Source organism: Pseudonaja textilis, chromosome 15, assembly GCF_049901715.1.
Source record: "Pseudonaja textilis isolate UNSWEBS1 chromosome 15, rPseTex1.2, whole genome shotgun sequence".
Lineage (NCBI taxonomy): Eukaryota > Metazoa > Chordata > Lepidosauria > Squamata > Elapidae > Pseudonaja > Pseudonaja textilis.
In genome coordinates, this window is record NC_142004.1 from 1,517,669 (window position 1) to 1,544,678 (window position 27,010).

General features: G+C 48.7%; 2 protein-coding genes across 4 annotated transcripts; one reads left to right on the forward strand and one right to left on the reverse strand.

Moving 5' to 3' along the window:
• Positions 1–54: 54 nt before the first annotated feature.
• Positions 55–25,287, reverse strand: TMEM120B (transmembrane protein 120B). Of its 2 annotated transcripts, none has more exons than XM_087913002.1 (12): positions 25,091–25,287; positions 7,035–7,153; positions 5,713–5,826; positions 4,803–4,862; positions 3,859–3,954; positions 3,558–3,647; positions 3,360–3,425; positions 2,794–2,855; positions 2,598–2,690; positions 1,830–1,894; positions 1,558–1,626; positions 55–523 (listed from the first exon to the last, which is right to left on the reverse strand). In XM_087913002.1, exons 1-12 carry the CDS (start codon positions 25,202–25,204, stop codon positions 416–418), a joined length of 1,056 nt encoding a protein of 351 aa, XP_087769128.1. In that variant the 5' UTR covers positions 25,205–25,287; the 3' UTR covers positions 55–415. The 2 variants fall into 2 exon arrangements, with proteins under 2 accessions (XP_087769128.1, XP_087769127.1); XM_087913001.1 differs by lacking the exon at positions 25,091–25,287 and adding an exon at positions 9,264–9,494.
• MORN3 (MORN repeat containing 3) lies at positions 10,485–18,473 on the forward strand. Of its 2 annotated transcripts, none has more exons than XM_026724634.2 (6): positions 10,485–10,628; positions 12,488–12,637; positions 12,757–12,914; positions 13,752–13,911; positions 15,938–16,122; positions 16,715–18,473. In XM_026724634.2, the coding sequence occupies exons 1-6, from the start codon at positions 10,538–10,540 to the stop codon at positions 16,811–16,813; spliced, it is 843 nt and encodes a 280-aa protein (XP_026580419.1). In that variant the 5' UTR covers positions 10,485–10,537; the 3' UTR covers positions 16,814–18,473. The 2 variants fall into 2 exon arrangements, with proteins under 2 accessions (XP_026580419.1, XP_087769130.1); XM_087913004.1 differs by lacking the exon at positions 10,485–10,628 and adding an exon at positions 11,414–11,570.
• Positions 25,288–27,010: the final 1,723 nt, after the last annotated feature.

Sequence of the window (27,010 nt, forward strand, 5' to 3'; positions counted from 1 at the left end):
GGATGGCATGAAGAGGAAGAAAGATTTTCCCAACCCCGGCACGACACACAGCAGTGCAATTAAAGCTCGCTTTATTCCAGAATAATTCTATCTCCTTAAAAAAAAAAAAAAGACTCCCATCCATGCCCCTCCCAGAGAGGGCCAACCTCATGGCTCCCCCAAATTTTGGGATCTTGCATTCAGTATAAATATATAAACAGGTCATTCATTGGTGGGAAGACAGCAGCATTGACTAATCGAGTCAGTTCTGGAGGACACCACAGGACGTCGAGTGGAATTTCCTCCAGGGATTCTCTTAGCGGTGGGCCGGCCAGGAAGCTGGAGAACTGGTTGGAACACATGCAGAGAAGGCCACCCCGAACCAGGACTCCATCCCATGTTGACTGGCCCTGCCCGCCACTTCAGTCGTCCTCTTTCACAGCTTCTTGGTTTTGTTCTTCTGCAATTTTGTATGGACCACTTTCAGCGTGGTGAGGAAGTTTCCGAGGAAGAGGATCAGAAATGTCAGAGCCAGGACCGAAACCTGGAGAAGACAGGGAGGAAGACAAGAGGGATGTACCCAGGGGTGGGCTGCTGGGGGTTTGAGAGAGCCTTTAGCTAAGATTCTTGCGGTCTGGAGAACCGCCAAATCCCACCCCTGGCTGGCCTGCCCACTCCTCCTCTCCTGGCTTCCAGAGAGCCTCCAGAGTCCGGGAAAGCCATTTTTACCCTCTCGGAAGTTCGAGGAAAGCCTCTGGAGTCCGGGAAAGGGAAAAACGACATCCCCATCCCCACTGTGGTGCAGGAGGCCGATGAGGCCACACCCACCCAACAACCGGGCAGAGAACCCGTTGCTAAAATTTTTGAAGCCCACCCTTGGATGTACCCACATAGACACCCACTTTGAGGGGTCGACGTGACAACTAAGGGGGGAAAACACCACGCTGGAAAAGTATGAGAAGCAACGTTGGCCCGTCCTCTTGATTTGCCAGAATCAAGAATCATTAACTCCTAGCAAGAAACCTGCAGGCATCTGCTTAAGGAAGCATTTTGAGGGATCGTTTATAACGAATAACTAACAGGAGCTGGCCATTGTTCCTTTAAGGTGGATCAAAGATTTCTCTTTGTTCCCTGTGCAGCAGTTTCTGATCATGGTGGATTCATTGAACAAGGAAATCCTGCCTTCTCAGACATCGGTCATCTTGAGAAGCAACTGAGCTGCTTAAATAGAAACACTGACTGCCTCTAAGTGCATAGGGAACAAAGAGAAATCCAGTTGGCTCAGCCACACTGCTCAAAGGTGTTAGAAGCCGGACAAGAAGGGATATTGTGTGCAAATATTCAAGTTTACCAAACCTCCAACTTCATTTGGGATGAAAAATGATGACGGGATGTTCAGAAAACTTCGTTTTATTAGGCCTTTTCAGCTGTTCACAACTCAAGATCTTCAGAAATATTAAACCACGAACAACGTTCTTCCCAACTCTTTTTGTGTTCTGTTTCTAGGTCACTCAACCAGCCCACGAAGGCCCTTTCTCCGCTAGAGTAAAAGATTACTTCGAACCGAAAAACACTTACCTGCCATTCTTTACATTTCTCGTGCCTCGACAGTTCGAAAAGGGTGATCGCGTTGTAGAGCTGCCAAAACTTAAACAGAGGGAAGGAGAAGGGGGAAAAAAAAGATTTTGTTCTACCCACAGAGATCTGAGTCATGACCGTAAGCAAGAGAATCCGAGGAGAACTTTAAGAACTGCAATCACCACAAGATAATTATTGACAATTGTAGTTAAGTCCAGGACTGCCTGTATACCTAGCAAATATATCAGCAAAGAACGTGGTACCCAACTTACCTGTCCAAAGAACAGAAAAGGGAGGAGAAACGTCAGTCCTCGCCACATCCACGATTGAAACCCTTCTATCAGGAGATCAAAATAATCGCAGTCAAATTAAACAGCCCACACCGCATCTTTTCTCCAATGTTGTTACGAGGGAAACACGAGAGATGCAGCCCACCGAAGACCAAACCAAATAACAAATTTATTTCAAAATCGATGGAAACAAAATTATTGGTGGGAGATTTGGGTTTCAAACATCTCTCTCGACACTTTTTTTTTTTTAAAAAAATACAACATTAAATTGCAACCGGGACAGAAAGAACAGATGGGATCATGCGTGATGCTGCGTGATTGAAAATACCTGTTTCTAGGTATTTTCTACGGATTGGTGAGAGCCCCGATCCAAATACAGGAGAAATAAAAGTGTCAACTCAAAAATATTCCTCTGGTCCTTTAGCGTTGCCAGCAGAAAGGGAGTGGGGGAAGAAGTGCATTCCTTAGATAATTGCTAGGCGGCTGAAGCTTCTGGCACGCAAGATTATACTGGAGAGCATGATTGATGACTCTTGGCTATGGATGTGTCCCATTGGAGAATATACATCCAGGAGGTGGAAGACCAGGATCAAGGGGGAAATAAATGATGTATCTTAGTGTCGGCTGCACCCAGGTAACGCCGGCACGTTCACTCCTAATAAATCTTTTTATGAGGCTAGAGACATGATTTGAATAGGGGTGGATTGTCGGAGCTCTGACAACAAGTCTCCAAATGGGCACGATGCTTACCTACTGTGAGATCCAAGTGATTTCTTTTGCCCAGTGCACGAAGTCGATAAAGGCAACCGCTTTGGTAATAATATTGAAGGAACTGGACACAGCCTGGAAAGGAAAGAAGAAAACATGGAAATAGACTTCAGGGTTGGTCCTCGCATATATGACCATTGCACGTTTTCACGTGGATCCGGGACGTATATTTACTTACTCTGAAAAATGGAGAAAGATAAAAACTGGTTCCGGAACATTTGGTACATGAGTCCCTCTGGCCTGTGGAAACAGGAAAGAAAAGAAGAAGAAGAAAAACAAACCATGGGAACTACTGAAGAGACATTACACAGCTGTGATTGTCATATCCTATTGCATCAGAAGCCGCCCGGCGCAGAGAAGAAATGTAAAAGGTGAAATCAGAAGAAGAAAAAGGTTGTATTGGGGTTGAAGTTTAGCTTAAACCAGGGGTGACTAACCTTAGCAATTTTTAAGACCTGTGGACCTCAACTCCCAGAATTCCCCAGCCAGCCCTGGAGGGAGTGGAAGTCCACAAGTCTTAAAAGTTGCCCAAGTTGGACAATCCTGGGCTAGACCAACCAAAAATTGAACCAACCCAGATAGAAGCAATTATAACACTCAGCCAAAACCAGGAGAACACAGAAAAGTGGAATAACTGTTAAAAATAATTCAATGGACTCAGTTTTCTTTTTATGATCCAAGAATCTCTATGGCTGGTCCGCCATTCAGAGGAATAAAAAATAAGAGAGAGAAAAAACTGCTTACCATGTTAGCATCACGCCAGATAAGAACGTAGAAATGTAATGATGAGACACCCACCAGCCTTTAATCCTGGAATTAAAAAAGGACACATTTTTAAGCCATGTTATGCTTTATAGCTCAGCGCAGAGCAGCAGGTTTCAACCCTGGCAACTGGAAAATGGGTGGATGTCACAATTCCCCTACCCTCTTCAGGACTAGTACCTTGACCCGTTGCTGATGAGGATGCTTTCTCTTATCGTCAGCGTGCAGAAATACCAAACCAAGAGGAAGTTGAACACTTCATCGGTGACCCTGTGGGAAAAATCAGGGATTATTTCCCACCCTCCAAAAATCAGAATACCCAGAATGATATTGATATATGTACACGTAGGTATGTAACTTTTTAAAATAATAAAACTATAAATGAAAAAAAAAATCCTGGGGTCAATGCAGAATCCAGGGCTGCAATTCAAAACATGAAGAAGGACAACCGTTTGCCGGGCCACCCTGCTTGCCAACTTACCGATAATGGAGAACAAAGCGACAAGCAACTGCTCCAAGCAACAAGATGATGGTTAAATAGAGTTTGAACTTTTCGTATTCGTCTTTGTAGGCAAACCTAGGACGAAAGAGGTTTGAAGAGAGACATGTCATTTCAAAGCCAGAGTTGGCATGCCGGCCCTTGTCCTTGCCACCTTTCTCCGTTCCTGGTCCAGCCAGCACTGCACCCTTGTTCAGACAAGACCACGATTCCTGGTTTGACATAATCCAGGGTTGGTAGCTATAGGCCGGTGCAGCCCGTTTGGACAGACAAGATGTAAACAATTCAGAAAGAAGTGCTTAGTGAACCAGCCTTCTCAACAGACATCAATCCACCGCACCCATCATCCTAGCTTATTCTGGCTTGGGAAACTAGTGACTGTAGTCTCTGATCCAGTGGGGCCAGATCCTTTGCTTCTAAGCCCCTCCTCTGTTTTATCCATCCCCCTCTCCTCTATTGTTTGCCAATTGCACAGGGGCAGATAGGAAAGTGCTCCAGGGGGTTAACATCATTGCCAAAAGATCATTGGTTGCTATCTCCCCTCTTCGGAAGAGCTTTATCGCTCCCGCTGCCTTAAGGAAGTTTAAAAAATCCTCAAAGATCCATCTCATTCTGGGAACCCTTTTTTTTGAACTATTACCATCTGGCAGGCGGTACAGGATAATAATAAAAACAAGGACAAATAGGCTGAAAAACAGCTTCTATCCCAGGGTAGGAACTCTATTGAATTCTACTGTACAGTGCAATATTCATGCAATATCAGGGGTTTTCCATTCAATGTACAGAATGTGAAAGATGGGTGTTTGTGTTTTATTTTCATAGTCATAATGTACACGGAAGATGGTATTTAATTGCATTGCACGAGATGCAATGATAATAAACTAAACTATATAGAAATAATCTAAAATAGCAGAGAATTCACTTACTTGGCTTGCTCACTTAGCAGAGTGACATTAATGTTTCCCAACACCAGATTTAAGTACAGACTGAAAGGGGAAAAAATATAACAAATCACACCAGTAGAAAATATTCAGACATCAGTGGACATTTCTGGCAACAATTACCCATTTGGGGAGGCAAGATTTGTTTAACAACTGTGTTTGCTTAACGACTATGGCATAACCGCTGTAGGCCCATCAGCGCTCCCTCTTAGCCCCTCTGTGGCTTGGCTTGTTGGGGACCTTCCTGCCCCCCCCACGGATGACCTGGGCAGGTCTGTACGGGCTCGATCCTCAGCTAGGATGGTTTCAAGTGAAGGTGGACATCAAGAACAACAACAACAGAAGGCCCTGCCCAGACGCTCTTTGAACCCTGCTGTTCTGACCTAGGCTTCACAAAATCACGAAGCAGACTCTTTGACCCTTGTTCCTTAACTCTTCCCTTCTGGCAGCTCTGTGCATGCACACACTGGGAACAGGCTCCAGCTATTCTTCTTCCCCACTGATCTCCAATGGCAGCTGATAAGTGTTGGATGGCCCTGGCCCTATCCTTCCCCAGATTCAAGGACTGGCCCATGCTCCTCCCCAACCTCCTCACTGTCTGAGTCTGCCGCCAGCTCTGCGGGCCACAACACCTGCCAATACCCTCCCATCGCCAAACATCTTCTGCACCTGTCCAATTGTGGCAACTCTGGATTTAGAGATGGATCAGAATTGATTCTGGAAAGCTTTTGCAACATGTTGCTTTCAGCTCTCCTGACGGGAGGTTTTGCTTTCTGCTAAAAGGACACCAGGTCCCCCGGGAGGGTTTGAAAAACACCTGTTTCTCTTGTAATAACACCCCTCTGCATAACCTCACTGCGTACACCTCCTGATGGGCTTCAGGTACCACGCCTACCTGTTCCTCTTTGGCAAATAGGCCTCCATGTCGAAGAAAACATTCTGGTGATCGCGGATCTGGTTGTTGATCTGCAGGATGAGCTCCGTTTCTGAGCTGCCCTGGCTGTCGCATCTGGACGTTGGGGAGGGAAGGAACACAAGCATAGGTGTGTACAAAATAAGAGCCTGCCAGCCAATCACAGCAGCTGAAAGCAGTAAGCAAGGTGTCAACTCATATTTTCTATGGTCATAAAATGGGGCAAAACTCAACAGCCTTGTTTGAGCAAGGGCAATTGCGTCTTGCATAGCAACGGAAGCTTTGGGCTGAACTGTGGACATTAAGTCCAGGACCTGCCTGTATTAACTGTGGCTATTGCACCCAAGGTCCTTTGTACGTGCTCAGGAGCTAAAAGACAATTTCTCTTTTAACCACAACTCACTTGATAACCGTCATAAAGCAGGGCAGGATTCACTTAACAAAGGTCTCCCCTGGCAATAGTAACGGTGGTCGTAAGTCTACCTGTCAACTCATAAAATATTTCTCTGGTCCTTTTAGGGTTGCCAACAGACAGGGAGTAGGGAGCAGTGGGCAACCTGCGTTCCATAAATAGTTTTTCAAAGATAGTTTCTAGGTGACTGAAATTTCTGCCGTGCAAAAATCTAACTGGAGAGCATGATTGATGACTCTGGGCTATGGAGGTGTCCCATTGGAGAATAGGAATTATGATACACCCAGGGGGTGGGTGGAAAACCAGGGTCAAGGGGGACGATGAATGATGTGTCTCAGAGTCGGCTACACCCAGGCAATGCCGGCATGTTCGCTCCTAATAAATCTCAAAACTTTGGAAGTTGGCTTGAGACTCATGATTTAAATGGTGGTAACTGCCGGAGTCTTGACAGCTAGGCACATCATTCCTTGTCACACTTGACCACGGTTTTCATCCATCCGCCCCGGCTGTATCATAATTCATATTCTCCAATCACTTTTCCAGGTAGCCCTTGACACAATTGAGAGGCCAAGATTGGCACTGCTAAGCACGGCAGTTGTTCAATGAGCCGTGCACGTTTTTCTTGCCACGGTTATTAAACGAATCACTACAGTTGTTAAGTTAGGAACACGTTTATTAAGTGAATGGGGCTTCCCTCACGTGATCCTGGGGATGCTACGGCCATCGTAAAGACGGGTCAGCTGCCAAGCGCCTGAATTTCGATCACATGATCACACAGACGCTGCAACGGTGGCGCGAAAAATGGCCGTAAGTCCCTTTTTTCCAGGAACTTCGGTCACTAAACAAACCGCTGTAACCCGAGGACTACCTGCATGGGGAAGACATTTATTACCTTTTAAAGTTTTTCTGCAACTCCTTCAGCCTCTCTTTCTGCTTCTTTAGGAAACTGCTGCAGGCCGCCTGCACGCTTGTGAGCTCCTCCAATTTCTGCTTGTAAATTTTGTGGGTTTCCTATAAATGTTTAAAAGGCGCATCAGATTCAGAGCAGCAGGAAATTTATTTTAAATGAGAGGCCTTAACAACAGGACATTTGCCGGTTTAGGTTTCTATGAGTTCGGTCGGCGCCAATTCCATCTTAACTTGAAAAAATAAGGAACGACATCAGGATTGGTTCCATGGGAGGATTCCCCCTGGCACCATTTCCTAAATTTATTAAATATTTATGTCAGGGGTCTTCAAGCTTGACAGCTTTAAGACTTGTGGACTTCAACCCCCAGAATTCCTTCTCCAGTCATGTTAGCTCAGGAATTCTGGGAGTTGAAGTCCACAACTCTTAAACTTGCCAAGTTTGAAGACCCTTGGGATAAATGGTTGGAAGGGACCTTGTGGGCCATCTAGTCCAACCCCTGCGCCCAAGCAGGAGACCCTACCCCAGGGGTCTTCAAACTTGACAGCTTTAAGACTGGTGGACTTCCAACTCCCAGAATTCTCCTTCCAGTCATGTTAGCTAATGAATTCTGGGAGTGGAAGCCCACGAGTGACTTTTCAAATCTGACCCCTTGGTCCTTTAAACGTGAGTCCTTTTTTAAGGGAGTCGTGACAGAAGCTTTTGTCAATCAGAGAAGGAATTTAGCGGCTGGGCAACCGGGAATTTTTTTTCCCTAAAGAGGTCACTTGGTGAAGGACAAGTATCAGGTGGACACCAGAGACAGGGCAAGCCGAGGGTAGGCGCAAAGGACAGCTGCCAACCACCATCGTCCTTTCAAATTTCAAAGGCCATATCAAATGTTCTAGCGTAGGGGTCTCTCCAACCTTGGCAAGTTGAAGTCCACAAGTCTTAAAATGGCCAAGGTTGGAGACAGTGGTGGGATTCAACCGGTGTAACAATCGGTTCGGTGAATACTGCCCAATTTCAACTCTACAACTTACCTTCGGCTGCAACCCCGGTGAGAAAAAACAGCTGAGGCGCAGCTGTGCCCCGCAAATCAGCTGGGCTGCAAAACACGGGTTTTTCACAGTCAGAATTCTCTGATTTTAAAATGTATTAAATCCCACTCAATTAAAATTAAATTAAACAGGACTTCACACAGTGGAGGAAGTGCAGAGGAAGAAGTCCCAATGTTGGTCATCTGCCTTCCCCTGCCTTCTGAGAGACTAGGCCAGGGGCCGGGTCGGGCCAACTAATCGCCGGAACAACCGGTCCGCCTGAACCAGTTCAAACCGGTTGAATACCACCTCTGGCTGGAGACCCCTGTTCTAGGGCAAGGGTTTTCAAAATGGGCAAGTTTAAGACTTGTGGACTTCACCCCCCCCCCCCGAATTCCTGAGCTAACATGACTGGAGAAGGAATTCTGGGAGTTGAAGTCCACAAGGCTTAAAGTTGCCAAGTTTGAAGACCCCTGATCTATCACCTATCACTTTATCTATCATCTCTCTCTCTCTCTGTACCTACCTACCTATGTATCTATTAAACTATCATCTATCTATGTATGTATGTATCTATCACAAGGGTCTTCAAACTTGGCAAGTTTAATACTCAACCCACTGCTTTCCTTACACCCCACCCCCTCCAGTCAATCTTCCTTTAAAGCCCACCCCCAGAACTCCAACCCAGGCCGGGCTGGGCTCTACCTGCCGGCTGGGGATGATGGGTATGGGAGTCATCTGAATTCCAGCTGCTTTGTCAGAAATGGGGTAGGCTCTCCCGCTTGGGCGGGGGGGAGGGGGAGGTTGGACTAGATGACCTACAAGATCCCTCTGATGATCTGTTCTCTCCCAAGGAGGGATTTCGGGCAAATCTCAGCCTTTTCCAGCTCTTCCGGGGGGCAGCTTCATTGTGGGGGAGGGGATTGGAGGGGGAGAGACCACCAAGCACCCCCACCCACGTAATTTTCTGCTTCCTCCCTGCAGGGATTCCACCCCCAAAAAAAATCAAGGCAAAAATGACGCAGGGCAGACTCGGAGCTGCCTTGCGGGAGGAAAGTTCGGTGGAGTTGGGGGAACCCCCCTCCCCAAGCGAGGGTCTGGGGGGGCTCGTTGCATGGAGCAGCCTGGGGGGGGTGGGTGGAAGCAGGGACCCCCCTCCATCCAGCCCCCCCCCACTCCCTGCGAATGGCCCTACCTGGAGCTGGTGGAAGTCATCCTGCAGCTCCTGCCAGGCGTCCAGGGCGTCCTGCATGGCGCGGGGCCGGGACCCCCGCAAGACCCCCCCTACGGCTTCCAGCCCCGCAGCGCGTTGATGCAGGCCCCGCCCCTCGGCCCCGCCCCCTCGCCGCACCGCAAGGTTAATTCATCGCCGCTCCCTCCACCCCCTTGGGAACGCCCGACGGCGCAAGCGCGGCTCCTCGGTTGTGTATCCCCCTCCTCGACTCCGCCTACTCGGAACCGATTGGCTGAAATTCAGACAATCTCTTTTCAGCCCCCCCCACCCTTGGCCACGCCCCCAAGGAGGCCACGGGCCCCGCCCACCCCCGGTTAACCCTTCGCTCGCCGCCCTTTGACACCGTGCGCGGGAATCGGAGAGGCGGTTGGGGAAAGGGGAGGACGGGGGAGGGGACGGGACGGGACAGGAAGAAAGGGAAGGGAAAGGGGGGAAAAAGATGAAAAAGAAAGAAGGGAAGAAAAGGAGAAGAGAGGAGAGGGAGGAAAGGGAAAACGAAAGAAAGGAGGAAAGAAAGGAAGATAGAAGAGGAAGAGAGGAAAGGAAAATGAACTGGAAAGAAGGAAAGAAAAGGAGAGGAGAGGAAGGAAAAGAAAAATGAAACAGAAAGGAAAGAAAGAAGAGAGAGAGAAGAAGAAGAAAGGAAGGGAAAATGAAACAAAGAAGGAAAGGAAAAGAAAGGAAAAATGAAACAGAAAAGAGAGGAAGAGAGGAGAGGAAAGGAAAATGAACTGGAAAGAAGGAAAGAAAAGGAGAGGAGAGAAGAGGAAGAAAGGAAAGGAGAAGAAAAGAAAGAAAAATGAAACAGAAAGGAAAGAAAAGAAGAGAGAAGAGGAAGAAAGGAAAGGAAAGGAAAATGAACTGGAAAGAAGGGGGAAAAAGGAGAAGAGAGAAGAGGAAGAAAGGAAAGGAGAGGAAAAGAAAGGAAAATGAAACAGAAAGAAGGAACGAAAAGGAGAAGAGAGGAAGGAAAGGAAGAAAGGAAAGGGCATCATTTGCAGCCGCCAGGTGTGTCTCGAACTGCGCCCAGGTTGAAGCTCTGATCGGGACCAGTCCGGAGCCCGTCTGCATCGCGAGCTTGGGGAGCCCCCCCGTGGCCCTGGGAAAGCTGCCATTCGCCAGAAAGGCCTCTGGAGGGCAGGAAACTGTCAGGATGTGGCTGCCTTGTGGCTCAACTGGGTTGCTATGGCCACTTCTCTGGCCGCACAAGCTTCTCGGGACTGGGCTGAGTGTAGATGACCGCACCAGGGCCCTGCAGTCCCACCGGGACGGACCAGCTCAGTGCCCTGGATTGGAGCCCCCTGAGCTTACAATGGCCGGTCCAAGGTGGGCCACTATTTACATGGTTACCTTTATTTATTTCTTTGTGGCCTTTTAAAATTTTATTTGTCAGTAGCTTACAAAATAAATGTAAATATAAATACAGGAAATGGGTACGAGTAATTGGGGACAATAGGACAGGGACGGTAGCCACAATGGTGCGCTTAAGTGCGTCCTTTACGGACCTCTTAGGAATGGCTATTCTCTCCCTTCCTTTCCTTCCTTCCTTCCTTCCTTATGCTCCCTCCCTTCTTTTCTCTTCTCCCTCCCTTCTTTTCTCTTTCCTTTCCTTTCCATTCCGTTCTCCTTCCTTCCTTCCTTTTGTATTTTATTTATTCATTCGATTTGTCAATCGCTTACAAGATAATAGATATAAGTATAAACATGAGTAAGAATACAGGAAATAGGGACGAATAAATGGGGACAATAGGACAGGGACGGGAGGCACGATGGTGCGCTTATGCACGCACCTTACAAACCTCTTAGGAAAGGGGTGAGGTCAATAGTGGGTAGTAGAGAAGGGGTCGCTCGGGGCAGAGTTCCTGACATTGCGAAGAGCCGTCCCAAGTGCCTGGAAGAAAGCCATGGATGGGGGATGAAGGATAGGCTGGGGGGGGGGGTCTACCTGGCCGGGCTCCCTCCCCACGAGAGAGAGAGTGAGTCCCAGGAAAGGTGGGCTCCACCAGCAACATCCATCCAGGTGGGTTGGAACTGAAAGAGGCGGGCAGGGCTGGCTGCAGATCTCCTGGGAGATCAGTGCCTCATCATAAGGGCAGCCTCTTGATGTCGTGATGACCTCAGGAGCCCTCAGCCCTGCTCCACGGGAGGGCCACACCAGCAGGGCTGCTTCGGGGGCGGCAGTTGACAAGGGAGGTGGAGCAGAAGGAACATCCCCTCGGAATCACCTCCGCTCCCAGGTGTCAAGAACAGGAACAGGAGCCTGGGACAGTTAGCTCATTTTGTGGGGGCTGAGATGCCAGTCTCCAGCCAGACTCACAGGTGGTGGCAAGCGATCGAGAGGTTGGCTTGACGAGGTTGGGCTCAACGGGTTGGCCCCTACCTGGGCATCGCGGTTTATGAACCCAGGCTGAGGAGGGCGCGGTGCCCATCCAGCCAAAGGGGGCTCGTTTCGGGCCCCATGGCGGAAGAGCCGAGAGCTTAGAGCACATGAGGATCCGGGCCGGGGACATCATTAAAACTGCATCAGAATTGAAGTTGGCCCAATCCCACCAGGGGCCTGTGGCTGGGTGTTATGTGGGACACCCTTTCCCACAGGTGGTGTGGCAGCTGCCTATGGGTCATTGAAAAGAACTGCACATGTTCAGAGGCAGTCTTGTTCCCCTCTGATCGGAGAACCGTGGAATAAGCTGCTCCATATGAGGCGCCTGTTTTTCTAACAACGCCTTTTTCCTCATTAAGACTGCAATAACTTTTGTACTTTCCTTCTTTCCTTCCTTTTCCCTTCCTTTTTTCCTTCCTTCCTTCCTTCCTTCCTTCCTTCCTTCCTTCCTTCCTTCCTTCCTTCTTCTCCCTTTCTTTCATTCTTTCCTTCCTCCTGTTTTTCTCTTTCTTTCTTTCTTTCTCTTTTTTCTTTGAATCTCCTATCCCATTTCGACTCGAATTGGATTGCCAGCCCCTCATTACCTGTCTTCTTTCTTTTTTCCTAGTCTTTATGCCACCTTTCTTGCTTTTTAATGGTTTCGTATTCCGTTTTCATTACGCTGTAAGCCGCCCAGAGCGGCTTACAGCGGTGGGCAGCACAGAAATTAAATAAATAAAGAATGCATAAATTCAGGGCTACCACCTCCGGGCTCTGGGCGATAGTTCCATCTTTCTCTCTCTCTCTCCTCCTTTCTTGGCTCCAGACGAGATGCCCATCGTCAAATACCCCCGAAGAGTCGACCCCCTTTGGCACGAATGGGATCGGAAGGCGCAGAAGTGCGGGTTGAGGCACACAGTTTACGCTGTCAACGGAGACCGTTATATCGGAGAATGGCTGGACAACGTCAAACACGGTAAGAGGAGAAAGGAGGGCAACTGCAACCTGTCGGACGTTTGGCTGCCACCCACATCTCACCTGCAAAGCTGTTTAACTAAGCCAATTTTTTTTTTCCTGCCTTGTGAACCTTGGCAGGCAAAGGAACGCAAATATGGAAAAAATCCGGAGCGATCTACAGCGGAGACTGGAAATTCGGAAAACGGGACGGCTTCGGGACTTACAGTATTCCGGACCCCGTGACAAAAGATTATAAGAAAGTATATTCTGGCTGGTGGAAAAATGACAAAATGTGGGTGAGTTTCTTTGCTTTTTAATTGGGCCAGAATTTTGCTTTTGGGGTGTGTGTGTGTGGAGCGTGATGGGAGAGTGGAATTATTTCACTAGACAGCCACAAATGATTTAGAGTTTACCGTGTGGAAGAAACCATGGTTTGTTATTTATAAAATGGGATTTTATAGATAGAATAGAATAGAATAGAATAGAATAGAATAGAATAGAATAGAATAGAATAGAATAGAATAGAATAGAATAGAATTCTTTATTGGCTGTGTGAATGGACACACAAGGAATTTGTCTTGTTGCAAATGCTCTCAGTGTACATAAAAGAATGATGGTTGGTTTGATGTTCTAGCTTGGATTTTTCTGCCTTCTTTGGATGGCTGCTCCAAATATCTCCAGGAGAAGCAGGACAAACTAGGAATGCGCTTCCTCATTTGCAAGACTGACAAATCGTGGTTTAAATAAACTATGGTATAACACGCGAAGCAAACTTATTAGAAAGTCTGGACTTCAACTCCCAGAATTCCCTAGACAGCGTGACTGGCTCTAACGCAGGGTGTCCAATCTTGGCAATGTTTTAAGACTTGTGGACTTCAACTCCCAGAATTCCCCAGTTAGCCATGCCTAACTGGGGAATTCTGTGAGTTTGAAATCCACAAGTCTTAAAACATTGCCAAGATTGGACACCCCAGGGTAAATATTTTGCATGTAGCGTTTAAGAGTTTGAACTGAGGAAGTGGTAGAGAGCGTGGCCCTTTCTGAATTGGATTTACCACGATTCCCTCCCGTGTCATTTCACGCCCGAGTCAGCCACGACCTTTCCTCTCATCCCGACTCTTTCACACTTCCAGGGCTACGGAGTGAAGTTCTACTCTGAGGGAGAGTATTTTGAAGGCGAATGGGCCTGGGGGAAGCGACACGGCTGGGGGCGGATGTACTACAAAGACGGGGCCATCTACGAAGGCCAGTGGTCCGAAGACAAACCCGGCGGCCAAGGGATGTTCCGCTGTAGTAAGTGTCCAACTTGGCTGCATCGACGGCCGGATTTTAAATAGTATGTGAGAAGGACTTTGGGAGCAAAAGAGAAGTCGGCAAAACGATTGTTAGATAAAAAGACTGCACCGCGACGGTCGTAAGCGTGGGCCAGGTTGTTGAGCATCCAAATTTTGACACCTGACCATTGGGTGTGTGTGTGTGCCAGAAAGGTTGTAAGCATGAAAAATGGTCCTAAGTCCCATTTTTCAGTACCGATGCAACGTTGAGTGGTCACTGAATGGGTGAGCATGGCCTGTACTTCATGGGGTTGTGCAGGGGTGGGATTCAAATTTTTTAACAACCGGTTCTGTGGGTGTGGCTTAGTTGGTGGGCGTGGCTTGGTGGTCATGTGACTGAGTGGATGTGGTTTGGTGGTCATGTTATTAGCTGGGCATGGTCAACTCAATATCACTCACATTGAGACACGCATCCCCATGGCCTCTCATGACTGTGGGGATGCTGCAACAGTCATAAGTGTAAAAAACGGTCATAAGTCACTTTTTTCATGGTCACTCCACACAAGCAAAGTGCCAGCAAAGGAGGGGGAAAAAAACTCCAGAGAAGTTCCGGAGACAGGAAGTCTAGTCCTGCCAAGAATGTAATAAGGGTTAATGGAGAGGCAGTTTCTGTAAGCAACAACAGAATGTTTCCTTCCTGCCTTCCTTACAGGATTAGCCCAGTAATTTCTCCTAACAACCGGTTCTCCAAACTGCTTAGAAAGTTAACAACCAGTTCTAGCGAATAGGTGTGAACCGGTAGAATCCCACCTCTGGGGTTGTGGCGAAGATAAAGAGATGGCCGGAAGAAGAGGGAGATTGCTGTTTTGGAACAAGGACAAATCTGAAGCCCGAAATAAAATAAAAATGATTAAAATATCATTTTACATTTTAATAACGGGGATAGCAGTAGCTGGAGCTTAATGGGATCAGGGAAGGGTATATTACGGGGTGGAAATGGGGTTAATCCCATCGGCCTCTCAGCTCTTGGCAACTCGATGGAAACCAAAGTTTAATTTCTGAAGGAAGAATCACTTTTGCCAAGTTTTATGGAATTCTGGACAGGAGCCCTTTGATACATCTGAAGCGTTTCAACCTTTTTCAAGGTTTTGCAAAGGCTTCCGAAATGGAGCCTCTCTTTATTGCCTGGATTTTTCCTTAGGCTAAAATTAGCTCGCTGGGTTTAATTTTATCGGCCTCAGCAGTTGCCAATGTCCTCCAGGCTGCCGGTGGTGAGAGGCACGAGGTTGGCAAATCTCCCGTTTGGGATTACGATGGAAGTGCTGTCCAAGACCATCCTGGCTACATGCTTGCAACCTGACACTGGCCATTAACGCAACTTTGACTTGCTCCACTGTTACAGAAAGGCCGGAGAAGTGGAGAGGCGGCCCCCCAGGATGCCCTGCAATTTGACTTTCTCGCAATAAAAAAAGACATTCTCCTGGATCCAAATCTGAGCAAATCTGTTTTACTTCCCTCCTAGGGCAGCGGATTAATCCGTTGTTCTCTTTGGCATTGTGTTTTGGGTTCTTAAACAACTTTTATCTCCGGCTGATAAGACCCTCTGCGAGAAAGAGGAAAGGGGACGGATTATTATTTTTGAATTCGGCATTGACAAGTTTGCCATCGGTCGATTGCAAAAGGCAGCTTGACTTGGAGCAGCTTAAATCCTGCGATGAGAACCAACTCACACTACTGAACGTCAGCATCTGCCTACCTGCCTTGGGAAGGACTTGAAAAGTAGATAGAAGTGCCAAATCCAGCCCGAACATCTGGCTCACTGTGTAGTGAACCACAACAAGGATGAGAGTTAAATTTACTCTACATTTTCAAAACGGAGGAGTCTCAACCAAGGCTACTTCGCCTTCCGTACTAAGTTTGGGGCATCTGAGCGAAACTTTCTCGCGTTTCTCAGTCCACGATGTAAATTTAAAAAGGAAAATTTGGGGGGCAATGACGAAAACCAACATTTTTCTTTCTTCTTTCTCTCTCTCTCTTTGTCGCAGAAAATGAAAACCGCTACGAAGGCTCATGGAAAGATGGAAAGAAACACGGTCCGGGGAAGTTTATCTACCTAGACACCGGCCAAGTCTATGATGGCTACTGGGTGGCAGACATACCGAAGTGTGGCACCATGACTGATTTTGGCCGGGATGAAGCCCCGGTGCCCACTCAATATCCCATCCCCAAGGTAAATCGCAGTCCGTGGGGGTCCAGTTCCCAGAGATGATCCTTCCTATGAATTTTGGTCTCAAGGTTTAAGCAATGTTTCTCAGCGTTGGCAGCTTTAAGATGGGTGGACTTCAATTCCCAGAATCCCCCAGCCAGCCATGCTTAGAACTGGGCTATTAATAAACCCTCGCCAATAGATTAGTTCATAAACAGCTTAGCTCATAAGTCATCAGATAAAAGCTGAAATTCCCAACAGAAGAAACTCAGGGTTGGACTGTGGGGTCCTTGGTGCTCTCTGAGCTTGGTGAGTTTCTTGTAGACGTTTCATTACCCAACTTGGTAATATCATCAGTGCTAGTAGGGAGTGGGGGTTTGCTCCCTGATTATATACAGGCAGCCGTTGACCTACAAGCATTGTTTAGCGACTGTTCGTAGTATACGGCGTACGGCTTTTTCTTGCCACATTTGTGAAGCAAATCAGTGCCGTTGTTAAATTAGCAACATGGTTATTAAGTTAATCTGGGCTGCAAATGGATCAAATTTAAAAAAAAAACAATAAATAGCTTGACAGCAAACTTGTCTTTTAAGTTGGTCAACTAAATTCTTTCCAGGTTGAACTGGCTGATCCAGATGGAGTCTTAGAAGAAGCTGTTCTGATATTACAGAATGCCGAACTATTCACGTCTCAGCCTCAGAAAGAACGGGGATGACTCAAATACTGCAGATATTTCTCTGGCCAAGGTTGCTTTTTAACAGAAAGGTCTCTGATGGATGCTATTCCTTGGAATATATTATCCTGGCTGTCTTTTGGCCTTTTCCTTGTTTTTTTTTTCCTTCTTCCTTCCTTAAGAGGGGTAGTTTAGCAGCTGAAACGGAGGGATGGATAGAAGACCAAGCGGAGATTCTCAGCTAATTGAACCCCTGGATCGATTATGACCGTAAAGGAGTGCAGACAGTTGTGCACTTATGACAGTTGGAACTAGAATTTCCACGGCTAAGCAAAGCCACGGTTGAGAGATTCGCGCCTGATTTTCTGACCTCTTTTGCCACGGTTGTGGAATGAACCACGGCAGCCATTAACTGAATCATGCAGTTGTTAAGCAAATCTGGATTTCCCCATCGACATTGCTTGCTGGAAGCAGGCCAGGAAAGTCTCAAATGGGGATTATGTGACTCTGGGATGGTGCAACCATTTTAAATACCTGTTGGTTGCCAAGCCGCTGAATTTTGATTATATGGAGATTCTGCAATGGTAATAACTCTGAGGATCGGTCGTAAGTCACTTTTCTCAGCAGCATTGTAAAAACTGTTTAACATATATTCCAAGCCACAATTCCAAGAGCCTTTAAAAATGTTGGGACTTGTACTATTATTATTATTATTATTATTATTATTATTATTATTATTATTATTATTATGTCAACCAATCTCAAACTTATCACTATTAGAAAATCACAGTCTGTCTAACTATTCTACCTCACTTTATCTAGCTATTCTATCTCTCTCTCTCTCTCTCTCTCTCTCCCTCTATCTATCTATTCTATCTACCTCTCTTTATCTATCTATCTATTCCAGGGGTCTTCAAACTTGACAGCTTTAAGACTTGTGGACTTCAATCCCAGAATTCCTCCTCCAGTCACATTAGCTCAGGAATTCTGGGAGTTGAAGTCCACAAGCCTTAAACTTGCCATGTTTGAAGACCCTTGGTTTAGGGTTTCCTACCTGAGCGGGGGTTGGACTAGAAGATCTCCAAGGTCCCTTCTAGCTCTATTCTGATTAACTGATTGATATGGGGTCCTTGATTCCCTTTGAGCTTGGTTGTTTTCAACAGACATTTCATTCCCCAACTAGATAACACCATCAGTGCTGGTCCAAATAATCGCTGCCAAAAGCAATGTTTCTCAACTCCCAGAATTCCTCAGACAGCACCTTTCCTTTCCTGGTTCTCATCCTGACTCGCAAAGATTTTCCTATTTCTCAGCCACTGTGTGGATTAAGGGTTCGACTTTTTTTTTTGTTGTTGTTGCTGTTGAAAAGTTTGTATCATTGGGAAGTCTGGAAAGTGTTTTCCTTTTTGAAACCGTTTTGGAGGATGCCCGTTAAGAATAAGAAAGGCGGCCAGAGTATTTTATAAAGGCAACAAGGACTTCAAAGAACACAATTGTGAACACACACATAAGAGTACAAATGTGTTTTTCCTACGGGAACACACCCCGAAATAGCTCTCTCCAGTTCAAACACGCCTGCATTCCAGGTTTCCAGAGGCTCATAAGGAGCCTGCAGGAAAAAATTTTTTGGAAACCTACCATATTTTGACACCAGGAGTCACCAAAATAAAAAATGGAGCAAGGAAACAAATCAAAATAATAATGTTTCTTAGAAGCTTGTTAAGGGCTGGCCAGTGGTTGGCGGGGGTGGCTGTGTGTGTCCCTGTCTTGCCTATTTTGCTTTGGCTGGTCAGCAAAACCAAACTTAGACCCAAGAACTCATGTTTTCAGCTAGGGCACCGACTCCAGCCAACCTGTTATTTGACCCAAAGGAGTCCAAGCTACGAGACTTCCTTCCAAATCTCTAATTTCCCCACTTTCCCTTTCCCTATTTTCTCTGTTGATGAAGACAAATTCCTTGGGTGTCCAATCACACTTAGCCAATAGAAAGAATTCTAATTCTAACGAACCGCCATTTCAAAGGGAAACAGTCCTGGTTCACGGCTAGGGAAGGCACAGCCAGGAAAACGGTGGGCGACGGGTGGGCAGGGCTCCCAGAGGTTGGCATTCCACAACGTGACGAGAGCCACTCTTTTGCCTTTTATTGGTTTAATTATTATTTCTGGAAAGCTCTTAGGAAGTTCCGCTCCTGTTAACTCCCTCTCCTTACACAAAGGTTACAGCTCAGACAAATTCGGGAAGGTCAGGAGAAAACCGGTGGGCTCCACCACCTTAGGTCTCCCCGACACTTTCTAGACGAAATGGTCACTGGGAGAGGGAACGGAGTCCCCTCTGTGGTCCAGCTGGTCCTGCAAGCGGGCAAACTCGGCCAGCTCGTTCAGCTCCTGGAACTGCCGATCCGTCTTGTGAGTCACCAGCGAGCGGTAAAAGTGGACCGCGAAGATGATGAAGACCACGCCGAAGGGGACCATGATGGTGGTGGAGGTGATGGCGGCTGCCTCCCCAGCGGTGATGGTGCCATTGCTCGCCTGCGCGTCGGCGCCCGTGTTCTTCTTCAGCGGGTGGAACTTGACCCAACAGAGAAGGACCACTTCGGCCAAGAAGAGCAGGGTCCCAATGACGGTGGAGAAAGCCCAGGCCAGCTCAATGTGGCGGTGCATGCGCTCGTGGGGCGACTCCTTGACTGAGTTGAGGTTGTGGACATTGCTGACGGCCTCGATGTTGGGCAGGATGCAGGTGCTGATCATCAAGGCAAAGAGGTGGACGGCCACCAGGACGGTCGTGCAAGCGCTGAAGGCTATCAAGAGTCCCGGAGGGTAGTCGTGTTCTGCGTCTAGCTGGACTTCCACCATGGCCACCTGGAATGGAGCAGACAACGAAGGAAAAGTTCTCAATGAGCTTTGGAGGCTGAACAACAGGGCCTTATTGGTGGTGTCCCCTTTATCTCTCTATATAAAAGCAAAAGACCGCTCAAGCATGATGAGAGGTCACCATCATGACCTAAGTGCTAGAGCCCACTGTAACTACATAGCCAAAAAGGCGTCAAGAGTTTTCTGAGCTCATTTACATGGTTTACTTAGGGTCCAGGCTGAGTAATCAGCTGGGATTTTGTGAACCTTAGAAAAAAAAAGTCACAGCGTGAAACCCTGGACCTGAAATCAAGCTTCTCCAGAAGTCCCATTTTACTGGAAAACAAGAAAACGATATAAACCTCATCGTTGCTTGCACAGAGTTGAAACTGCGTGGGCGATTCTTGAGAAAGGTTTCAGATGAGCGGTTGTTTTCCAGTAATTGCGTACGGGTATTGCTTTAGTTCCTTGCACCAAGGAGAATAAAAGGTGAAAAGAAACTTTCACAAATGTGTTTATGCTATACAGGAAATTCCTTAACTGTGATTGAACCCTATTCGCCTTGGTGTGGAAAGGAAACAAACTAACACAAAAAAAAACCCCAATATAACTCTGGTTAGCATGCAGCATTCGGAGCAGCCCATCAATAAAATTAACGGCTCACGTCCTCTTTTGCATCTCATGCAAAATCCAGCTTTATCTAACCATGATTAGTCAAGCGGACCATCATTTGCAAAAGGGAAGGGCCTAGATTCGCACAACACACCAAACCCCAAATCAACATCGCTGGAGAACCCAAGTGAAGACCCCAGAACTATAGGGAGGAAAGATAAGTTTTCAGATATCTGGATCGCCAGAGCAAAACCGGCTTTGGAGAAAGAGGAAGGAAACAGATGTCTGTCAAAGGACGGACAAAAACAAAAGTTTAAATGTTGAGCAAAGTTTAAAAACTCCTCCTTCCCCAATGGGGAGGGTGGTCGAGATGTTCACCCCCCCTAAACTTTGAATTTCCACCTTGCCCCAAAACTGGGTTCTCATAAAGTAGGTAGCATCAAAGGACTACAAAGCATCAACATTACTATCTTATGTCACCAAAGTTTGCTGCCCGGGAATTTTTTTGAATTCTGAAAGGTGAATGCAGAGGGGTGAAAACTTTCAATCGGCTTCACAAGTTGCTGTGGAGCTGGGGGGACTTCTTGGTGATGGCTCCCCCCAGTTTCATGTCCAAGAACAATCCATTTTTATGTCATCTGCAGAAGCCACAAGTGTACAATATTTAAAGGTTTTCGTATGGAACAGCCTTGTTTGCATCTACTGTTTTCTGTCCCCATTAAGGCTTCCAAACAGCGGGGGGAAAAAAGTCAATTTTTGCTTTACAGAGAAAGACCGACCACTGCCAAAAAGCCTCCCTCTTTTTTCTAGCATTATACAATTCCGGCCTCCGATTCACACCCTGGGAGTCTCCTTTTCCTCTTCCAGCTAAGAAGAAAAGAAAAGAATTGCTCTCAGATCGATTTGAGTTTTGGGTGGCAGCCAGCGACGGTTTTTCCCAGCGACGACGCTAAGAGAATCGGCTCTGATGCATTTATCGAATGGGGGGCTCAACTTAGCTAGGAACGGAGGGAAAAAAAACTACACACACACCTTTCAATCTGGCCTGAAGAGGTACAAAGGGAAATTAAAAAGCTGCCTGAAACCAAACATTAAGCCCTGCCAATTAAAAAGAAAAAAAAATGACAATAGAAAAAAAACACTTCCGGCTTTTATTCCGCTGCCAACATAAAAACACTCCCCCAGTTTTGCAGGGGAACTGATGAGATAGAACAAATAGATTACACATCAGAAGAATACAAGGTGGTTTCTTCCTCCAGATGGAAAACTCTCCTTTTTTTTAGAAGAAAAAAACAAAAATCAAGAGTTAAAATGCTCTGCCACCAACATTAGTGGCATGCTAAAATATAACCTGGCCATTTGGGGGGGGTGGGATTCAATGCCAAGATGGCTAGACAATCAGGTGATTTCAAGTTTTTACTTGAAGAGAACAAACCTGCAAGCTTTTAACTGATTAAAGCTGGTGTGTTGTTTTTTGAGGATATCTTTGGAGAGAAACGGCTCAGAGATTTAAACCGGGAAGGATGGTCTCTGGTTTTTATTCTGCACAAATTGTTCCTACAAATATAGGGAGGCTTAGAGAAGGCGAAGGACAGGGGTCTCCAACCTTGGGGACTTCGACTCCCAGAGTTCTCCAGCCAGAATCACCTTGCCGATGAGATGGGCAAGCAAAATCAATTTAATAAAGAAATAAAAGTATCATTTAGATTGATAGAACTTTATAGAAATGGCTTGTTCCTGTTATTACGAAAAAGCAAAAAAGTTGCGATTTGATTGTCAATGCCTTATTCTACTGTAGGGGTCTCCAAACTTGGCCACTTTCAAGACTTGTGGACTTGTGGAGTTGAAGTCCACAAGTCTTGAAAGTGGCCAAGTTTGGAGACCCTTGTAATAAGGCCACAAATGGTCATCTGGTGACCCCAGGACTGTGTCCATCCTAAAGGCAAGCCAGTTGCCAAATGCCCGGATTGCAATTACTTGGAGCAACGGTCATCAGAGTGAGGACTAAGCCCTGAGTCCCTCTTCTTCAGCGCCATCATACCTTTGGGCTAAACAAACAGACATAAGTCAAGGCCTACCTGAAAAGAAATCCATGCTATGTTTCACACTTGGGTTAAACCTTCATAATGCCTTTTTGTATGGGGTGGGGTGGGGGGTGTTACCGCATAAGGAAATTGACCACTCAATCAACGGTGTTTTATTCCGTCTTATTTAACCGAAATAAGAGCAATGCTTTCTCTCTCTCTCTCTTTGAAGCCGAGAGTCTCTTTAAGCCAAGAAAGCTGCAAGCTTTTTACAACAGAGAGGCCTTTTTTTTTCCTTAGCACCTTCCGAGGTCAAAGCCCTTGTTGGAACAAACAGTCCAAAAATATACAACAAGGAAGGGACCTTTTTTTGGCAGTGTGGCTTCTTCCCCTTTCTGCCGAAACGGCCCTCATTCAGAACGCATATCCTGTCCTGCTGGGCTGAAACTTGGCAAATCTTATCCAGGAATCACAAAAAAAAAAAAAGGAAATTAAACCTCTAGCGACAAGTCAGCTGCCTTAAGAACAAAATAAATACAGCTGCAAAAGAAAGCAAGTTTATTTCTTTGAACGCGTGGGGAAAAAAACCCCCGAAACGACTGCATTTTCAAATAGTGGCTGCTCTGAAGATAGACGGGTCCTGGGCTTCTCCAGGGCAGGCTGGAATTTATCCTCCGTCATGTGAGAACCATACCGAATCAAGTCGGATGTAAACGGGCTGAGCTGTTCTGTAACTGAATAGTTTTGGCTGAGCCGCGTCACCTTTGGGCTCAGCCTGGCTTAAACCAAACCAGCCTCTTCCCAGAAGTATTAGCAGCAATCCGACATTACTCTGAAAATGTCTACCCTGAATCGATGCAGACAAACAATACCTGGGTACCCTTTGCGTCCAGGTAGCCCTGTTTACGACTGAGCCCAATATTTCTGTTGCTGAGTGAGGTGTGCATTCGTCTCCTTTTATGGCCTTGCTTGCCAACCGTTGTTAAGGGAATCACTGCAGTTCTTAGGCTAGTAACACGGTCATTAAATGAAGCTGCTTTCCCCATTGACTTTGCTTGTCAGAAGGTCATTTTTTTTCCAGGGCTGTTTTAACTTTGAACGGACACTAAACGAACCATTGCAAGTCAAAGGACTATCTATACACTCGAGGACTTCATCACAACGCAACCGAACACAATTAATGTTGCTAGTTTCTGAGCAAGATCTGTTTAACTTGTGCGTATTTTAATCCTGCATTTTATATTTTATGTCATATAGCAGAGGTCTCCAAACTTGGCCACTTTCAAGACTTGTGGACTTCAACTCCCAGAATTCTCCAGCCAACTATGCTCCAATTCTGAGAGTTGAAGTCCACAAGTCTTGAAAGTGGCCAACTTTGGAGACCTCTGCAGTAGACTAAGGCATTGACATCAAATCACAACTTTTTTGCTTTGCTAGTGAATTCTAGTCCTGGCGTAGACATGAAAGCCAACTGGGTGACATTGGACCAATCCCCCCCCCCCTCTCTCCCTTCTTTCCTCTCCCTCTCCCTCTCTTTCAGCCCAACCTACCTCACAGGACTGTTGTTGAAGGGGGAAGAATAGAAGGAGGGATTATTCTATATAAACAATAAAATAATAATTTTTAACCCCCTAAGCCACCCAGAATCACCTTGCCGATAAGATGGGCAAGCAAATCAATTTAACCAAGAAATAAAGGTACCGATCAGACTGATAGATCTTTATAGAAATGGCTTGGTCCTATTATTATGAAAAGGCAAAAAAAGTTGTGAGGTGATGTCAAAAGCTTATTCTACTGCAACAGAGTCGGAAGTCGGTGCTTCTTTTTCTCCTATCCTCGCTCACTTCCCTTCCCTCAGCCCCCAAACCTCCCTTTTCCTATTCATATTTTGTATCTTATTTTATCTGATAACCCAATACCAACGTCGAACGGAGGAAACAAATAAATACAAGTAAAAAAAAGCAGGGATATCAAATCTAAACGGGATGATAAAACCCTCCAGGACGGATTGCCGGGAAGCAGGAAAGATCCGAGGGGGAAAAGTTTTGCAAGCCAACTCAGCGGTTTTAGCCAGCCCGGAGCGAGCGAGCCCTCTTTGCAAACGCCGGAGACGCGGGCCTCCTCCTGCACGTGCGAAAGAGGGGGCAACCCGCGGGGAGGGGGCGAAGGGGCCCGCCCGGGACCAGAGGGTGCCTGCAAGGGGAACCCCGGGGCCCAAAGGGGCAATCGGGACTCGCGGGGTTCCCGGTTCTGACGCCCGCAGGAGCGGGGCTAAGCCTGGACCCCTCCCCGTAACTTTGCACGCGTTCACAGCCCCCCCCGCCCCGGAGGCGCTAAGCGGAGCCCCCTTTGCAGCCCCCTCCCAGGGGCCACAGCTGCTCCCCGTCCCCTCCCCCAAGTAGAAGAGGGGGGGTCTTCCGCCCTGGCGCTTCTGCAACCGGCCCCCAGCCCCCTCCCGCACTCCCTGGCCCATCATCCCCGGCCCAGGCGCTTCTGCAACCGGCCCCCTCCCGCACTCCCTGGCCCATCATCCCCGGCCCAGGCGCTTCTGCAACCGGCCCCCTCCCGCACTCCCTGGCCCATCATCCCCGGCACAGGCGCTTCTGCAACCGCCCCCTCCCGCACTCCCTGGCCCATCATCCCCGGCCCAGGCGCTTCTGCAACCGCCCCCTCCCGCACTCCCTGGCCCATCATCCCCGGCCCAGGCGCTTCTGCAACCGCCCCCTCCCGCACTCCCTGGCCCATCATCCCCGGCCCAGGCGCTTCTGCAACCGGCCCCCTCGCCCTTCCCGGGCCCGGCGGCCCCTTCCTCCCCCCCACTCCCGCCCGCTCACCATGGCGAAGCCGGAGAGGAGCGCCGAGGTGCGGCTGGAGGCTTTGAGCTTGGCCCGGCTGAGGTAGAGCTTCCGCCAGGACAGCGCCTGCATGGAGTGCTCGTTGAGGCTCATCGGGCGCCCTCAGCCCCGCCGGGCCGTCGCCCTCGCCTCCTCGGCTCCCGGCTGCCGCTCCGGCCGCTCAGCTCCGCCGTCCGGCCGCCCGCCAGCCGCCCGCCCGCCCGTCCCTCCGCGCCGCCCCCGGGGCCGGGCCAGCGCCGGATATGGGACGCCCGCCCAGGACACCCGCCCGGCCCGGAACGACCCCCGCGCGGAGAGCCCTGGGCCGGCGGGAGGGAGAGGAGGGGGGGGTCCCGGCACCCCTTCCTCCCCCTCCTCCTCCCGCAGCTCCCAGGAGGCTCGGCCGGGGATTATGGGAGTTGGAGTCCAGCCCCTGGGAGACACCCCCTCCCCTTCCCCAGCTAACCGGCTGGCTTGGCCCTAGACTGAAACGAGGGGTCCTCGGTGGTCTCTGAACTGCGGGGGGTGTCGTGCAGACTTCTGATGACCCAATTGGGTGCCATAAGAGAGAGGGGGCGGTTTGAGGAGGAGGGGAAGAAGAGGTCGTCTATCCGGTCCTTGTGTGAGCCTGGTGGGTTTCGTTCCGACGTTTCGTGGCCCCTACTAGCGCTAGTAGGAAGGGGAGGGGTTTGAGGAAGAAGGGGGACTGAGGAGGGGTCCTGGGTGCTCTCTTCCTTCGGGGGTTTCCTTGCAGACGTTTCACGGCCCAACTGGGTAACATCAGCCGTGCTAAGAGGTGGAAAACTCCCCACCGACCCTGACGAGGCCACGAAACGTCTGCATGGGGAGACCCCCCCCCCAAGCTCAGACAGAACCGAGGACCCCCCCCCCACAAGTCCATCCCTGGAGCTGCCCATCTTTATCGGTAGAAGAAGACAACCTCCCGAGAGAGTAACCGGGGGGAGACAAGGTTTCCTCGGTGTGAACTTTGTGGCGGGCCCGATGCAACTTAGTTTGGGCCAAGCTGGAAATCGTGGTTTATATGGGAAGGGATCTCCCACAGCTCGGGTTTTGTCTGTTCCAACCAACCAACCCTGGTCTCCATCCCCTGGGGGGGGGTGATTATGAGGGTTATGACTATTATATTCTGACATATTTTGATGTCCACCTCCTTCTTTTAACGAGGGCGAAGGAAGGAAGGCAAAGGTTTGGGCAGAGGGGCGTGAAATCCAGGGAACGGGGGGGGGGTCTCCAGGGTAGGTTTCAGAGCCACTCGGGTGGGGGGAACGTCCGTGGGACACCCACCCACCCACCCCCGATCCACACGCTGGGGAAGCTCTCCCTTCCCAATCCAGCTTTGGCTCCGTCCGGCTCGGCCGAGGATGCCCCGTTCTCCCGTGGCGAAAGCGGCTTCCCAGCCCCGCGGGGTCCTCTCCGCCCACGCAAAACCCACAGAGGGAGCCGGGGAGGGGGCGAAAGCCGTCCCACCCGCGCTTCTGAACACCCGGGGACGGGACGGGACGACGACACGGACTCCGAGCTTGCCGCGCTCCATTGCCCTCCCCCCTCCCCGACCGCATCACGCCTCCCCCCCCACGCCCCCCGCAGATGCAGGTCCCAACTCGGGTGGGCCAAGCGTTCCCACGTGCGTTTGGCCCCTTTCCGCGTCTGCAACTGGCTGCGGGCAGGAGGAGGAGGAGGGCGAGGATCGCCAACCCAGGAAGAGGCGGCGACGTTTGCCTTCACCCCCGCCCCGCCCAGCCTCCGGCTTCCTCTTCCTGCGGCCTGCAGGGTCTCTCTCTCTCTCTCTCTCCCCCCGCCCCATATCAGCCCCCTCCCCACTCCACGCGGGCCAAGGCGAAGCCGAGCTGCAAAGAAGACCCGGACGTTCCTTCCACCAGCCATCCTTCCCCACACCCC